This window comes from Sus scrofa, chromosome 9, assembly GCF_054392235.1.
Source record: "Sus scrofa isolate SSC_HxYL_T2T_F1_AM1 chromosome 9, Sscrofa_HxYL_maternal_Yorkshire_Landrace_v2.0, whole genome shotgun sequence".
NCBI classification, from domain to species: Eukaryota; Metazoa; Chordata; class Mammalia; order Artiodactyla; family Suidae; genus Sus; species Sus scrofa.
In genome coordinates this window covers 123,432,682-123,450,619 of record NC_139391.1, presented here as the reverse complement: position 1 = coordinate 123,450,619, position 17,938 = coordinate 123,432,682, and the positions used below count along the sequence as shown (strand labels likewise).

The following is a 17,938-nucleotide window of genomic DNA, read 5'->3' as shown; positions in this document are numbered from 1 at the left end:
GTGTCGGCTGTGTGGATGTTACCTGTGTCTTATCAGTGGAGTGATCTGGTTGGACCAGCTGGAGAATTATCAAAGTTTAAATATTATACCTTAGATTCTGCATACAGAGGCCTTATAGCCTGTCATCCTAAGTAGAAAAAAAAAGGTAACTATGTTGCAGCAAATCGTAAGCTTATTGTTATGTACTAGCAATTCTCATCTTTTCCCCACCACCATCTCCAAATAATTAGCCAAAGAAATCTATTTATTGCATATTGGCTGCATTTCAGACGCTGCACGGTGCAGAAGATATGCTGGTGGTAAGACAAGCTTGTTTTCCATCACAGAGCATGGCATTTTTTTAGAGAAAGTTAGACACTGAACCCATGGTTACAAGGATGACAAGAACTTCGACAGACTACAGAATGCTATGAAAGTTGCTGAAATTTTTACATTGGGCTTTTAAAAATAATGTTCCAAAAGGCCCTGCCTGACACATTCTTATCTTGCATTCTGTAGAGGAGTTTGGGAGAGGTTGGCTGTTATGAATTGCTTCATGTGGGTAGCTCAAAACAATCCCCCCCCCTTTGCTCTTAATATAACTTTTTTTTTCTTTTTTTTTTTTTAGGGCTGCACCCACGGCATATGGAGGGTCCCAGGCTAGGGGTCTAATCGAAGCTGCTTGTGCCAGCCTACACCACAGCCACGCCAGATCTGAGCCACCTCTACAACCTACACCACAGCTCATGGCAACACCAGATCCTTAACCCACTGAGTGGGGCCAGGGATCGAACCCACAACCTCATGGTTCCTAGTCAGATTCGTTTCCCCTGCACCACAATAGTAACTCCTAATATAACTTTAAATAGATGTTACCTGTGCTGCCACCAACACATGTGATCCCCAGATAGTAATTGCCTGGGCACTAGTCAGCCCTCTTCAAAAGTAACCGTGAGAGTTGCTCAAGCAGGAACTATTAAAAGAAGATGAATGGAGTTCCCATAGTGGCTTAGCAGGTTAAGGGCACAATGTAGTCTCCATGAGAATGCTGGCTCGATCCCTGGCCTCACTCAGTGGGTTAAGGATCTGGCATTGCTGCAAGCTACAGTGTAGGATGCAGACACAGCTTGGATCTTTCATTGCTATGGCTGTGGTGTAGGCCAGAAGCTGCAACTCTGATTCACCCCCTAGCCCACGAACTTCCTTATGCCACAGGTGCAGCCATAAAAAGAAAAAAGAAGAAAAAAAGATGAAGACTGGCTATTTAAACGATGGCCATAAATTCTTCAACTCCCCTTCCATCTAGAAGTGCCTTCTACTGCCTCTCCGCTTGAATCTGGGCAGGTTATGACTGTTTCAACCAATAGATTGATGATGGAAGGGAAACTCCACAACTTCCAAGTCCGAGTCATAAAAGACCTTGGAGCGTCTGCCTTTTTCTCTGGAACTCTTACTCTCAGAGCAGCAATCTGAGGCCACCATACTGGGGCCACCAGGCTGGAGAGGTCACGTGTAAACACTCCAGGCTGCTGTTCCAGCAGAGCCCAGCCTTCCAGCCTTTCCTGCTAAGGCACCAGACATATGAATGAAGCTGTCTTGGACCCTTGGGGCTAGTCCCTCTGCCAGCTGCCTCCCACCCAGTGACCTCCATCCATGTCACACGGAAGAGAAGACTAGCTGACAATTTCTCTCAATAATTGAATTGATTTCTGCAGGAATAAACACATTTTGATATTTTGTTTCTTCACCAAAACTTCCTTTTCTTAGAGTTTATGCATATGTCCATTCACATGGGGCTACAAATTAATTCTTACTACCTATCCCATCCTATACCTTCAGCCATATTCTTCAACAGATAATTAGGAGAAGCTTCCTTTGTTGAGGATTCAAATGTCAAGTGACCCTGAGGCTCTGCTGTCCAATGAGTCAGACCGTGTTCTGTGCCCTACTGACTTAGAGATGGAACTGTCTCCTGCTTTGTCCTTGTGATGTCCCAGGATCTAAAAAAAAAAGCCTGTAGATAAGACTGGGTTGGACATACCTTAGCTGTCATTTTGTCCTAGTGACTGTTGCGTATCACTCGGTAACAAATATACCTCAAGATCCAACTGCCTTTTTGTCTTCAGATCTATTCCCCAAACTTTTGCTGCTTTTCCCTGTGTCACCAAGAGCTGGCCCTTGCAAACTACATTTCCCAGACACCCTTGCCAGCAGGCTTCTGGCCTGGTGGGGCAATGACAGGCACTTGTGGAAGACTGAAGGGCAGGGAGGAATCCAGTTCATGTCTTCCTGTCTCTGGTTGGGTGGTGTCTTTAGCATCTTCTTTGTGATTCCAGCTGCTTCTCTGACCTCAGAACTCCTCCAAAGAATGCCTGCCTTGCTTTCAGCTCCCGTTAGGTGGCTCCAACTCCTGAATTTCAGTAACATGATCTTACCCCTTCAAAGCAGGAGCTTCCTGCTGTCTCTAGTCTTTAGGTTGGCTCAGGATTTTTTACATATCCTTTCTGTTATTCCAAAGCCTTCCCATTTTGAATTTTCTCTATTGAATTATCTAAACTATATTCTGATTTCCTAACAGGGTCCTCACTAATATGCACTTCGAACAAAAAATTATTACATCTCATCTGGCATAAAAATCTGTAACTCTTTAGGGTCTAGAAGATGAATTTTGATGCCAAAAGTAAAAATCAAAGATCAATTGTAAGGATGGAAAATAGATTTTCACCTGAGTGCTAAATTTTAACAAGTGTAGTGGCTGTCTGTGACTCGAAAAGGATTCTAGGGATGGATCTGTATCTGGCCAGAAAAAGTAGTAAGATGCATGATGAATGCCTAATACAAGTACGGAAATGGTGAATAGCAAGATGTGTGCCAGGTATTTATCTTTCCTAATTTACAGAAAAAGGATAGGCACAGAATACCCAAAATCAGGACTATCCAGGAAAATCCGTTATGTTTGCATCATAATGTCATATCACTTACGACATATAGAAAAGTGAATATAGGCTCATTGTACAATGATAATGGAAACAGAACTGAAAAAGCATTTCTGAAATCCCTGACCTCATTACTCCATGATCACTTTCACAGCATTTTATTTATGTTTTCTTTTTCTTTTTTTGGTCTTTTTAGGGCTGGTACCCTAGGCATATGGAGGTTCCAAGGCTAGAGGTCAAATTGGAGCTGTAGTTGCCAGCCTATGCCACAGCCACAGCAAAGTGGGATCCAAGCCACATCTGCAACCTACACCACAGCTCAGGGCAACACTGGATCCTTAACCCACTGATCGAGGCCAGGGACCAAACCTGCATCCTCATGGATACTAGTCAGATTTGTTTCTGCTGAGCCACGGCAGGAACTCCTATTTATGTTTTCTGCACTGTCCTTTTTTACTTCTACATCTGTCTTTTAAGATAATCTTCATGGTATTAATTGGGTATCCTAGGTGGCATAAAACAAAGGATTTCCAAGTCTGCATCTGTTTCTGCCACTTGAGCAATGTGTCAGTTAAGATCTAGTCAAGATTTCAACAGAGAGAATTTAACATAGGGAATTGGTTAAAAGATAGTAAAGGATGGAAAAAGCAAAAAGATTCGAAATACTGAGATGAGGTAAGGGCATGAATAACTGCAGGAAGCAGCCACTCCTCTTGAACGAGGGGAACAAAGGGAGGAGACTGAAAGCAAGTTTCCTCAAAGAGGGGCCATGCGCCTGCTGCTGGGACTTCTTTGTGGGACCATAGTAAAGAACACGAAGAACAGAGGCTGCGGTTGCCCTGGTGAAGAGCCATGGGCAGGACGATGCTGAAGTGAACAGCAAGCAAACCGGAAGGAACCAGTCTTCCTTCTCTCTTCCAGTCTCCCTCTAGTGGCCCCTGTTGCTCAAACCTAACGTGCAACTGATTAGCAACAAGGAACGGAAGTAGGCCGTGTTCCAACAGCAGCCAGCGCACAAGGGGGTGGGTTTGAGCTGAGAAACAGCAGCTTAATAACTGGCATGAGCAGCCTGAAGATTAAATAAGATAATGCTTTAGGAGGCACTTAGCACTGAGCCTGAAGCACACCTAGTAAATACTCAGCAGTATTGGTGTTCCCTGGCCCTCTTTGCAAAGAGAGGATGGTGGAACCATCTGTGCCACCAATACTCTTTTCTCAGTTGCTTTCTCTTGGCAGCCTGGTAGGGTAGCAAGAAAACATGTTTCAAGTTAATATTATGCATTTTTTTTCTATGGGTTTTTTTACGATAACATTGGTTTATGATATTGTTTCATGTGCACAACATATTTCAACTTCCGTAAGCACTACAACATGCTATCTTTGAACTTTCTCTAAGAAGTTTTACCTTTTTTTAAAGTTCATACAATTTTTCTTTTTTCCATTTTAGTTGATTTACACTATTCTGTCAATTTCTGCTGTACAGCAAAGAAGTTTTACTGTTTTATATGAGATTTGTTGCTGAAGAAGCTGCTGTTTTTATTAGCAAGTAACCCTTATTGATTGCTGATTATGTGCCAGGCATCATCCAATCACTTTTACAGGCTTCTCCAGTTTAATTCTCCCAACAAGCCTGTGGACAGGTACAGTTAATATCTACATTTTACAGATGAAGAAACTCTGAAATCTTAAGTAACTTTCCTGAGGCCATAAAGCAGGTAGCATGGGAGCCAGAGGGCACCCTTTTTATTGTACAATGCTGCCAGAGTCCCACTAACACGCCCCTCCCTTCACCTTGGGATGTGGGACCTATATTATATCAACATGGTGACTGAGCTGAACTACCACAAAATTTGACTGAACATGTTTACTTTGTCATTGTTTTGCTTTGTTTTGTTTTGCTGATGAGGGGGAAGGGATTCCCTTGGAGGAAGCAAAACTGACAAACAAGACACAGCACTCTTTACATGTGCATGTCTTGCTGCTCCATCCTGGACATCAGCCCAGTGTCCAGTCCCTGCCATGGAGAAGGCGTGACTCTGGAGCTGGACCTATGTACTTTCAAGGATTCTTGTGACATGAGTTTATTGGCATACATGGAAATGGAATTCCTCCCATGTCCTGCCTCTCTGACCATGTGATCTGCACTGGCATAAGAGTCATTACCGCCCTCCAGCCCAATCGCATTTTCTGGCAGACCATTCCAGCTATACAGATGTCTATGCAGTTACAGGATAGAAGCCTTCTACCACTGCCATGGATCTGTTGTGTCTACACCATGGTGACAAGCCCTGACCAGGAAGGCGCGTCAAATGCACTTCAGATCTCTGGACCTTCCAAACAGCCTTACTCTGGGGTATCGGGCAGGGGAAGATGTTTTGGTCCTCACCCTGCAGCCTCTGTGTCCGTTGGCGACTGGGAAGGAATCCAGAAAGACCCAAATAGAGGTGCTGGTGATGGAGCTGACTGGCCCGGAGCAAGGAGAGGGGAACAGAAAGAAAGGGCATTTGGTTGCCACAGCAATACCAGCAAACACTCAGAGGAGAGGGTGTGGCCCAGGACTTAACGAAGTGCCACTGGGTTTGAGCAGCCTCTGGAATGTCTGAGTGTAGCTTCATTCTCCCCACAGAGCCTGGGGCCAGGCCACTAGCAAGGACTGCCCTACCCCTCAGGACTACTCAGGATGAAGACAGGCCTGGAAAAGACAAGCTGGCTTCCCAGGTATGGGTTTTCCTATCCCCGGCCACAGAATGAGGGCCTCCCAGAAGAAATTTGGAAAACTCCGCAAAGAGCCAAAAGAGACTTGATCTACAAGTTATTTTTTTCCCCAAAAACTCTGAGCCTGACATTCTTCAGGGTATGAGTAGGCACTCTGAAAGTTCTCCCCTGCTGATTTCACTTCTGCCTTTTGCTTTGTCAACTGCCCTTCTCCAAGGTGTTTTTCTCCCTGTGGGGTAGACCTGGGATCTTGAAACCCTCACAGTCTGATGAAATAGAAGACAGATCTGTGGTGTGTGTTAGTGACAGGAAAGTGGGTGGCAGTGGTTTGAAGAGGCAAGTCGGGAAAGATGCTGGTGCCAGGAGACAAAGGACCACAACAGCAGTGACGGGGTGGGGCTGGCATGACTTGAAGAGCTGGATTTAGAGAGCACACCAAAGCGTGAGGTCAAGACAGGGTCTTGTGTCAGAAGCCCATTGGTTACATGTGGCTTTCACTAGCCAGGAGATTCTTAGAAAACCTGATAAGAATGAGGGAGTGAGGTCAACTGCTGGCCAAGTTATCTACCAGGAAGGAGGCCTGGCGCTCCCCCTAGAGTCTGGAGAAGATATTGCCAGTCTGACCTTGCCTTCACCTCCAGGTCTTGCCAGACTCAACCCTTTTTCACACTCAACATTTTTCTCTCCTTTTCCTTCTTCCCTGAAGCTTTAAATAGCTTAGAGGAAATTCTTGTCTAAGCTATAGCATGAGTAGAAACTGGAAACAAGTGGTGAGATTTTAAGTATATCTGAAATGCTACTAGGAAGATATGGGACACTTCATTGAAAAAGAAACAAGGAAATTCATTCATTAATAAGTATTTATTGAGCTCCAGCTCAGCTATGGAAAGAAACTCACCTGGAGCACTTTGCAGGCCAAATGCTTTCAGGGGTCACTAAGGTTACCCTACCGAGTGCTCATAACAACCCTCCAAATATAAACTCACCCCCCATTTTACAAATGGGCCCTAAAATATTTAGTCATCTGCCCAACATCTCCTTGAGCTGGGAGTCCACACTAGGTCTTGATTCTGAAGTCTGTACTTTCTGAATGAGCAAGATGAATACACAAATGCCTACAATTCCTACCAAAGTTTACTCAGACAGTCAAGTCTTAATGCCGTGGTATCTCCAGGAACTTCATTTACATCTAGAGGAAAGCTTGTTACCCTCCCCAAACCATGGCCATTGCCTGGGGCCTTTTAACCATCATCTAAAACTTCATTATTATGAGCAGATACAGTTTGCTGATTCGTGAGTTTGCTGTCCAGCCAGAGCCCCAGAACACGCTCTGTCATGACCCTCTACAGCTGCGAATAAATTATATTGCCTTGCTGTCATAGTTTAAATAAATTTTTTTCCCTTCCCTTAATACTTGGAATCAGAGTCACATTCTAACTAATCTGGCTCCTCAAACTGGCAAGACATGGCTTTAAATGATATTTAAAACATAGCCAAAGGTTCATAGAACACGTAGTTGCATGTGAGGGTGTATATATGGGGGTGTGTGTGTGTGTGACAGAGAAAGGGAGAGAAATAAAGAGAGAAAAGGAGAGACACAGAGAGACACAGAGGATGCCAACCAGCCCATTACATTAGTGCACAGCCTAGGCCAAAAAGTGCATGGAAACTCAAAAACCAGCCAATCACCATCCCCATTACTCCATTTCTACTTGATTCCTTCTGTACTAGGGACACTTCTATTTAACTTGGATGATAATACTTACAACCACCATTTAAAAAGTGCCAGCTCAAAGGGAGGCACTTCATGTTGACTGTAATAAATCTAAACCAAAATTCTTTAAGTTATAAGTTATCCTTCCACTTTACAGATGGGCAAGTAGAGTCTTAAGCCATTAAATAACTTGCTGAAGCTCACTCAACCTCATCTCAGGTGAGGTTGTCCCTCAGATTATCTATCTTGCCCAATAAAGAGTTGCTACTTCTTCCTAATCCATGGGGACCTCTTGCCTAAAACCAAAATGTGTACATCTTAGCTGGGCTAAAGCAAATCTCAACATACTCAACAGACTGACAAACCCTGACTTCAATGGTCAACTTCAAAACAAGTCCTTTTGATACTATGCACTCACAAACCAGTCTTCAGCGCTGGCTTTGTGTCATCATTGTTACTCGGACTATTACTAAAGAACTGCTCAGAGCATAAAGCTCCAGTGTCCACAGGCTCATCCACCCATTTCAAACCCCGAACACAACATTCTCTTTTCTTTTGGTTCTCATATCCACAAAAATCAGGACGGAGATTCGATTCCACAAGTGTCAAAGTTTTATTCGTGTAGGGCGCTGTGCAAAGCAGTTCCAGAAATCCAAAACCCTGTAAGATAGTGTTTTTAGGGCCACCGTGTAGAGCTGTGAAGTTGTATCTTGCCTGAGGCTGCCTGGTCCTAGGAGTGAAAGTGACCAAAAATCCCGCCTGTGCTACACTTCCCAAGCCATGGTCTCTGGCAATGGTTTGCTTTCACTAAGATGAAAGGATGCTTTTTTCTACTCCGAAAAGGCATCAAATGCCCTAGAGGAGCTCTGAGTTCACCTGGCTTCGAAGAGAATATAGTTGAATAGGAGGGAAAGACAAGAACACAGCTAACAAAACATTAGTCAACCAGATGGATCACCCCAGGAGAGGACACAATAAGGGCTCCTGGACACAGTGATCTCATCAGATGGGGGTGGGGGGTGCAGCTTCATGAAACTAGAGAATATGAGACTGGGCAAATGAGCAGCTCTGGGGCGTATGGAGACAAGGAAGGCATCCGGGTTAGGGATTAGGGATTAGCACAAGCAAAAGCATCAGGAGTGGGGTCACATCCTCTTTGATGGGGGTGGGAATATGCTAGTTCAGAAGCAGCAAGAGGTCAGTGTAACAGCTTGGCTGCCCTGAGACTGGTTTGCCCCTTTAGGAGAGGCAGACACCATGAACTCTCTCCCTGAGTCCCGGGTTCCTGGACGAGAGCTGCGCTTTAGGAGAGGTGATGGAAGCCAAGTGCCAGTGGATTGCACTGGGAGAAGAGGTTGGGTAACCTTACCACAGCCCAAGCCAGGATGAGAGGAGGGCAAACGGAAAGGATGAGGATGGACGTGAAGTTACAGAGGAGATGGTGATGGAGCATGTGCAGATTCAGAGAAGCTGCTGTAGGAAACTACTTTCCTTTGCTTCCAGTGAAAGCCAAAGCCATTACCACAGCTAAGGAGACCCTCCAGAACCCCTCCTGAGCCCCCATCCTTCTCTGCCTTCACCTACCTCCCTTGCTCTGCTCCAGCCATGCTGGACTCTCTGCTCTTCCGCAGACACACCAAGTTCTCTCCCACTTCACCCCTGCTGCTCCCCGGCTGGCTCACTCTTTACTCACCAGGGGCTCACTCTCTCTCCCTTCCTGCTCATCAAGAAGCATGCACAGATCTTCTCTACATAAATGTGCACCTCCCCACCCCAGCCACTCTTCACCCCACTAACTGCACTTTAGTTTTCTTTGTAGCACTCTTCACCAGACATATATCTATATACCGAAGTACACTATCTTTTTCCACCAACTTCTGTTCAAGCTCCAGGAGGAGGTAAACTTTGTATTTGCTGCTGCATCCCTAGTGCCTAGCACGGAGTAGGTGCTCAACTAATATTTATTGAATAAGACCAGCTGTGTGGATATATTTTTTTGTCTTCACTGAAGTCAGAACAGTTCAAATATAAAATGTGCAGTCCTGGGAAATAGTGAGGCCCTTAATGCTAGACAAGTAGATAGGACAGCCCGGGGAAGGACACGTTATGTGAATAGATCAGTTTTTGGGTTTTTTTTTTTTTTTCATTTTTTCTTTTTAAGGCCCCCACCTGAGGCGTACGGAAGTTCCCAGGCCAGGGGTCGAATAGGAGCTGTAGCTGAGGCCTACACCATGGCCACAGCAACACCAGATCTGAGCTGTATCTGTGACCTATGACATAGCTTATGGCAATGCCAGATCCTTCACCCACTAAGCAAGGCTAGGGATTGAGCTCACATGCTCATGGAGACTATGTCGGGTTCTTAACCTGCTGAGCCACAACGGGAACTCCTACCTCAGTCTTTGGAGGCTAGTTCAAGCCTGAGAACCTACACAACAAAGTACTGTGCTTTCTGGGTGTGGTTTCCCTGGAGAGGGAGAGGGAGTGTTTGATTAGAGCATGGAGCATCAGTGCAAGACCCGAGAGCCAGACACCCAGGCCCCAAATCCCGGCTCGCCACTTACTAGCTGTGCCACCTCCTGGTACCTCTCTGAATACGTCTCATGTCTCATTTGTGTTGTTTTACTGTTCCTCAGTCACTGTCTGATTTCTCAGAGTTAAGGTCCCTGCAGCAGGCCACCTAGCAAAGTAGAGAAGCCAAGAGCAAGGTTGAGTTAATAAGCATTATTTCCCAGGCCATCTTAGGAAGCTGTAGGAACTCTCTTACAGGTCATTCTAAAGGGTATTGGGTCACTCCCAACAAACCTTGGAAATCACACAGGTCCTAACACAACTCGGCTTTCCTCTTCAGAAAGCACTCTGGACTGCTCACATGGAGGCGGAGGCGTGGTGTGGGAACATTCCTGAAGCTCCATAGCCTTTTGGAAGATTTAAATACGTGACTTCTCTGCATCCAAACTTTTTTTTTTTTTTTTTTTTTAAAGCAGAGGTCTTCAAATGGCTGCTACCTCCTGGAGAGGAAAGGCATACTGACACAATGCGAAGGGTGGTCATTAAAAAGTCAACGCTCTCCCTGTATTTATTTACTTTTTGCATTTGAATAAGTGACTTTTATGTGGACAAAGACAGGGAAAAGGAAGCTTGTCTATATTAAATTATCCCAAGAAGAAAATTTGATTTGAAGAACATTTAGCAAATTGTAGTTGCTCTGGATTATCTTTTCAAGGCTTAGGGATGGTTTTATTTTACTGATTTGGAAGGTTAAGCAGATTTGACGTGTAGATTCCATTCCAAGAATGGCCTTGGCCATTGGCACACCAGTCCTTACCAATAGGTGGCAGTGTAACCTGAGAATCTAGTGGCACAATAAAGGAGGAAAAAAAAAACTAATGAAAAGAGGGCTCATCAGGAAATCACACTCTTGAAAATAACCATTATTCTCTAATGAATCTTACTTTGTTCCAGACCTAAATACCCAGGGCAAATATAGACGGTTTTATGGGTGTAGACATGTATTAGGAGCCCAACCATTGGGAAAAGTGAAATAAATGTTAGGGGCCCAGAACCAGTGGTCTTAAAAAGAGATGACCCAAAGCCAGTTCCAGAGATACCCTGGCATTATGTATAAGTGCAAAACCTATCACCCTCATCCCCATCCTGAGCCCCTCGTCATCCGGTTGGCCTGAATCTAAGAGCAGTGAGTCTCCCAGCTGACGGGTGACTCATCCTGTCATTTAAGTTTGTCAGTCAATGGAAACCAGAGCTCCAAAGTCTCTCTCCAGGACTCTCCCTGGGGAAGCTATTAGGGAGCAGGCAGCCTCGCCAGATGTCTGAGTCCAGCCGGCTCCCTGGCATGTGCAGGGGCATCTGCTTATGCTCAGGGCCTGGCATGAGCAGAGGGCCCTGGAAGGATGCTCCAGAAGATTTGCTCTCAGTTTTCCACTCACCAGCTACTAAGAAAGCCACTGGGAAACCAATGAGCACCTTGAAACATAAACAAAGAGAAAGACATTTAACTTTCCCATTTCAACTGGGTCTGGGTTCACTCTGGGTCTAGTACACTGAGCTGCATGTAGCACAAACCACGTCATGTTTGGGGACAGAAACCTTGGATTCCCATCCCAACCTGCACTTAGTTATACGAACTTAAATTTTTCCATGGCCTCTCCAAGACACAGTTTCTTCATTTGTAAAATGGAAGAAGAACAACAACAAAAAAAGTCCTTCTGCTTAACCCATGAGTTGCAATGAAGCACATGAAGGTACTTTACAAATCATAAAGAAAATGTCATGTAACATTTTTATTCTCTAATGTTTACTTCTAGTCACATATCTATCTCTCAAATTCCAAGCTCACATTTTTTTGTCTTTTTAGGGCCCCACCTGTGACATATGGAGCCTCCCAGGCTAGGGGGCAAATCACAGCTGTAGCCACTGGCCTACACCACAGCCACAGCAACGCCAGATCCAAGCCATGTCTGCAAACTACACCACAGCTCATGGCAATGCCAGATCCTTAACCCACTGAGCAAGGCCAGGGATTGATCCTGCATCTTCATGGATACTAGTCATATTCATTTCTGCTGAGCCACGATGGGAACTCCCAGAGCTCACATTTCTATTAATTCCACAGGCCTTCCCAAACGGCTCACAGATGTACTGAGATGACCACCTAGACCAGCAGGTGGTACCTGGCCAGGCCGGAGACCAGTTGCAGAAGCCTCCTCCAGTGTGCTGAACACTGCTTTATATGAAACTTCCAACTAGTTATCTAGCTGGCTTTTAAATTGATCTTATCATAAAGCAAAGTGATGCTTTTTCTTCAACAATTTACTCCTCTTGGCTTCCCTTTTCTGTCGGTGATGATAAGCTTTGTGGGTGTAAAAATAGTGCAGAGGCATTGTCTTTGACATCTCTCTCTACCTCCACCCTTTCCCTGTTCCCATCCTATGAACCATCATTTTTCTTTTCCTTTTTATATCTTGGTGTCTGATGGGACCAGGCTTGAACCTAGTTTCAGGCCCATGACCTTAGAGGACTTTCTTTACACTTGGTGTCCACATCTGTGAAACAAGACTATGGAAGCTGTAGATCTGTTTTTGAGGATTAAATAAGACTGTCTATGCCAAACGTAGGGCATGTGTCAGCTGCCTTCTACTTTCCAGCCAAGTTGGGTGCTCCAGGGAGATTCACTCTCACCTGGCCCTTTTCCTAGTCCTACCTCCATAATGTCAATCCCATTCTCCACTTTGCAGGGATGCTTCTCTCCCTCTTTCCCGTTTCTGCTTATTAAGCTCATAAGCAACCGTCACAGACCATCTTTCAAATAATGCCTCCCTTTGGCATCCAGGAGTAATGTCTATTTCCTCTGAACTGTGATTCTTGCATTTTATTTTCTTTTTCTTCTTCTTTTTTTTTTTTTTTTTTTTTTTTTTTTTTGCCATATCCCGAGGCATGGGGAAATCAAACATGTGCCACAACACTGACCCAAGCCATAGCAGTGACAACACCAGATCCTTTACCATTAAGCCACCAGGGAACTCCTCTTGCATTTTACTTCTACAACTCATGAGACACTTGACATCATTCTGCTTTTGAATATGTCATCTCTTCCCAGGAACCTTCATGTTTATCTTCTTTATGTGCACCATTTACTTAAAAGTTTTTAAGTGACTGAAAGGACTCATCAATCAATTAATCAATGATGGATGTCTGGACCGGGCACGAGCAAATGAAAAGCAACTTGGAAGTGATGGAATGATTTAAACGAAGAATAAGACACTGAAGACACTTCCCATTCTGTGTGCTGATTTTTTAATGAACATCTTATAATCTTACAAAATAACTGGCTGTAGCTGTTTTACGTTACAATACAGTAGATCCGCTCTTTTCACTACGTTCCTAATCAAACCATCCCTTTGGGGTGCAAACGGTCACACTCAATAGGGATCTCAGAGGAGAGGAAGTGCCAAATCCAATGCCTTGTAATGGAGGGAAGGAAAGGAGAGAATCAAGAGCAGCTCTTCACTTCAGGTGCAAGTTTGCCAGCTGATCCTTCTCCTCCCTCCAATCTAGTCTCTCTGGTCGGAGCTGTTATGCTAATCACCAGAGTCCTGCAGCCCCAGGCAACGTGGACACCAGCGCTCCTACTTACTAGGAAAAAGAGGAAGCAGAGAAGTGATTTTGGAACAAAGAACTGATGGTAGAGCCTCTGTGGCCTTGTGGGTGGGAAGAGCCGCAGAACACAGACCCATGGAGCCAGTGGAGCTGATATCCACTGGGGATCTGTGACCATGGCATCTCAGACCTTCAGCTTTATCAGGGACCTGAGGAGCGCAAAGCACAGGCTCCAGGAACAAAGGTTGGGGGAACCTGCTGTCTCTGAATGGCCAGAGCCGACTCGGGCTAGGCAGCCTTCTGCCTGAAGGGCTTTCCACACACCACCGCTCACATTCCCAGGGCAGTGATGGAGTGCAGATGTTGCCCACAGATAATAAAATATTTTTAAATGGAGTACAAAAGAGAAATGTCCTGTGATTCCTATAGGGGGACAGGCCAGTCTTGCACTGTGAAGCGCAGTCTCTGAGTTCCTGGGGGAGGGGCCGTGCTGGAGCCTCCCTGAGCCCTGCAGGGCCCAGGGTAACAGCTCTGCTGCCTCAGTCTCAGACAGGACAGGGTTCCCTGCACAGTTTGCCGGCTTCAAGAACTTTGGATAATGATTTCACAACTGTTTTAAGATGGAGCATCTAAACTTTTCTATTGTCCCTTCCATGTTGTGACCTATCAGAATCCCCCAAATATTCTCTTCTTGGGGGGCACTGAATGCCAACCCAGATAAGCACCAGCAGGCATCCAGGCAATACTTGCTGTTAGGGCTGTAAATACAGAGGACAGGTATATTTTCGATGGGCAGACGCTGCTCTTTCCTTTCCCCAGTGACTCTGCTGCTCTCACTTCACATCCCCGCAGGTAAATATGTGTATGTTGCCTTCTCCTTTTAACTTCATTCCAGAATGTTGTTCTTTCCTACATAAAATCCGGTTCAAGATAGTGGGGGTGGGGGATTGGTATTTCCCCTTTCTATTTGCACAGCCCTTGCTTCAGGGTGGATGGGAAGAGTAGAATACTGCAGTCAGAGCCAAAGTGCAGGAAGGAGATCCAGAGAGCCCAAGGCTGCCCTTGAACTTGTGCCTGTCCTTTCTTCCCTTCCACTGGAGAAGAGGCTTGGAGGGAGGCAAACCTCCCAGCCCTTCCTGAGATGATAAACTGGGGTGTTGAACAAGAAACTAGCTCCTTACCCTCCCTCTCCAAGGCCTCATCCATAAATCATTACCAAAAAACAACTGCAAGAGACCACATGCAGGGAGCATCAGCCTGGATGTAAACAGAGAGGCAGGTTACCCTGGTCATTTCACGTACAGTCCAACGATTGAGCAAGAAAGGGTAACGAGGACAAAATGGACCCCAAATCGTTGAAATGCTTCTCTCTCCCCACAGAGTGTCACCCTTGCTCCATGTATTTTACAGCTTGCTCCAAAGGAACTCTCTGGGACACAGATTTGACACATCGCACTTGAAGAGAATTTAACTCCCATTCTGCCTTGTGCAAAGGATCCCATTTGGTCTGCTTGGGAGACTTGGAACAAGGTTGAGTTTCCTTGACTCATTTCATCCTCCCTGGCCCTGCGCTCTGATTAACCCTGACTTCTCCCCTGTCTACTGCCTCCCTTGGCTCCTCCATCCCTGCCTGTTCTTCCATCTCCTCCCACCTTTTCCCGATGTCATTTCCATGACAGTCTTTTTTTTTTCCCCAGAAAATCAACAATAGGTCATGTGGCTGTGAATGATGGCCAGGCTTGGGGACTTAGAATGAGTGAGACCACAGGCCAAGAATGAGGAATGCGTGACTTCCTGTAATCCTGGTGATCAGAGAAAGAGCCCTCATACAAACTTGTTAACTGAGTGGCTGGCTGAGAGCCACACTTGGAACAGGCACACATGGAAGTGTAGAAAATCCTGGGTCTCACCAAGTGCAGCTAGGAATTCGGAGAAGTGAATAGAATATATTCTTTTTGGATGGATCCTAGTCTAGTTTTCCTGGACCCATCACCAATGCATACCCCCTACCCACTTTTCTGTGCCTCTTAGTATTATCATTCCGAGACCCCATCTTCTCCAACTGGGCCCAGCTCCCAGCTCATAAAAAGATGATTAGCTGACATATTATCATCAAAAACTGCATCTGATCGCTCTCCTTCCTTCTCCAGTTCCCTCTCAACCTGCCAGCCCCTAGGACTAGAACGATGGTAGAATAACTTGTCTCTCGGTCCTCAAACCCTCAGCATTCATTTTGGATGTGAACTTCACAGCAGCATGTGTGGAACCATGAATAATTTTTAGCTTAGTAGACGGCAAAAAATATAATATATATAATATATTTATATAATTATGTTTAAATACTTATAAAGAATTAATCACTAACCTCGATATTCCTAAGGGAGACTACACAAAGAAAGGGAGCGAGCCAGTTTAGATTAGAAGAGCCCTGAAGGGTGGCAATCCATGTGAAACCAGTATTAACAGAGTGTCCCTGGCAGCTTCTCTTCTAGTATTTTGGTACTAGTTTACAAGTTGGGTAGGGCTGAATAGTTGACAGGGTGCAGAGTGGGAAGCAGGGCAAGAATTCACGATGGGGTTGGAGAGAATATAAATGGGAGGAGGGTCCTTGTATATCTATCGTATTTTTCTTTCCACTTTAAATCAACTGCCTCTTTGAAGAAACTTTTTTTTGCCTATGATTCTTCCTTACTTGGACTACTTGATGCAATAGTTGGCACCTATAAACATCCTCTTGAGTTTCTTATAAGATTCTCCATGTTCTTCATCCGTCCCTCCCTTCATGACCTTTCTTCTTCATTCACCTTTTGTTTCCTTTTGTGGAGGGCTCTCTCTTTCTCACTGCCTCCAGGGCAGTGGAAGGAGGGGCTCATTCCCACAGTCACTGATTTTCTTCAGCCTTGGGGTCTCGGCAGGTGCATTCATCCAGATCACAGTCAGCAGCAAATGGAATGACCTTAGGGAAATCAAAGAGACGTTGAAATAACCCATCGTCGCACCAAGTGTCATGCTTTCAACCAGCTTTTGCTTTTCTCACTTGGTCCCAGAGGGAGCATGGGGTTATGTGTTCGTATCACAGAACTGAAATTAACACTCAGCTCTTTCATTTACCTTGTCTCCTTAGGCAAGGTAAACCTTGCTTCACTTTCTTTATATACAAAGTTTGGAGAACAACCGCAGCGACTCCAGAGGGTGTTAGTGTGGTTTAAATAAGATGATGGGTATGAAACATACATTTCCAGGCACTTCTCACACCTGTTACTACTACTTCTAGTATTCCCACTCATGTCTGAAACTACTGCTTTAATGTTTTTGTCGCTATTAGCATATTCACAAAATCCATGCAGAGTAGGAAAGATGAATGTTAGTATCTTTTCCTACAGGGAAGGTCAAGAGAGGTAAGTGACTTAGGTCCAGGTCATCTTACACTGAATCTGGAAAACCAAGGCTCTATACCCCAGCTCTATGTCTCCTACTCTTTGGTGTCTGGGGGCCATAGGATCATCCCTGTCATTTTCATAAACTTGAGGGTTTTCCCTTCTTGAACCCAGGATATACTTTGGCTTGGTAAGACAATGCATCTCTCTATCCCTTGTTTATGGCTGGATTGCCTTCATGCTATGTAACTAGCCTTCCTCCAGGCCAGGGAGGGTCCAGAAAAAGTTGCTCTCTTCTTGCCTGCACAACTACCAACAGATAAACATACATTTTGAGTGTCCATACTTAGCTTCAGAGAGATTTGGGCATTCAGGAGACATGATGTAAAAGTGGCAAAGAGTCTACCCTTTGGGTCTGGATGAGCAAATGACACAAAAATACATTGGCATATCATTTAAGAGTCTAAGTACACTGAAGAGATGGGCTTGGTCATTGGGCAAGTAGGCTGGACAATGGTGGTGATGTTTGAGGGAATTTTCTAGCATATGTTCACATATGAATTAAGTGTGATTGAGGAGTCAACAGTAGGGGGCATGAAATGTTTTCTCAATCCAGATGCATGTGTATGTTGGCCACAGGCACAGAAATCCATTAAGACAAATCCTAGATTTGCTGAGTGTGAGATGGTGATGGGGAGAGAATTGATTGCTTTCTTCCAAAGCAGTTATGACTTCCTGGGTAGAAATGGGATCCTTGACTAGTTACTTTCTACAAGACCAGGAACTAGTTGGCATGATTTCTGACTTGCAATCCAAGCTCTTGATCTCTCTCTCATAGTTTAGGATTTACTGGTTTTCGCAGCAAAAGAGAGCCAAACTGAACAATGATACAATGAGCCCCTGAGCTCTCTGCACTAAATAAGTGGGTTCATGTCAGTGGTGAGAAGAACGCCTGGCACAGAGTGAGCCATCAGTAAGTAAGGGCCATCAGGAGCCAGAGTAGTTAGGTCTGTGTAGCGGTAATCACGTAGGTATGACTTCACTGTGGAGATACATTCAAGGAGGGAACTCGTCTCTTGCGTATTTTTGATTCACCAAAT

The 17,938-nt window shown here is 45.0% G+C and overlaps 1 protein-coding gene across 6 annotated transcripts in view; it reads right to left on the bottom strand.

Annotated features, from left to right (window-relative positions):
- Positions 1 to 13,141: 13,141 nt before the first annotated feature.
- Positions 13,142 to 17,938, bottom strand: part of PAPPA2 (pappalysin 2) — a 522,663-nt gene continuing 517,866 nt past the window's right edge. For 5 of the 6 annotated variants that reach the window (XM_084977645.1, XM_084977647.1, XM_003130330.7 and 2 more), the window contains one exon: positions 13,142 to 16,417. In XM_084977645.1, the coding sequence (XP_084833771.1) occupies positions 16,343 to 16,417 (75 nt within the window). In that variant the 3' untranslated portion in view covers positions 13,142 to 16,342. The remainder of the gene's footprint in view (positions 16,418 to 17,938) is intronic. The other variant, XR_014816258.1, reaches the window with a different exon arrangement.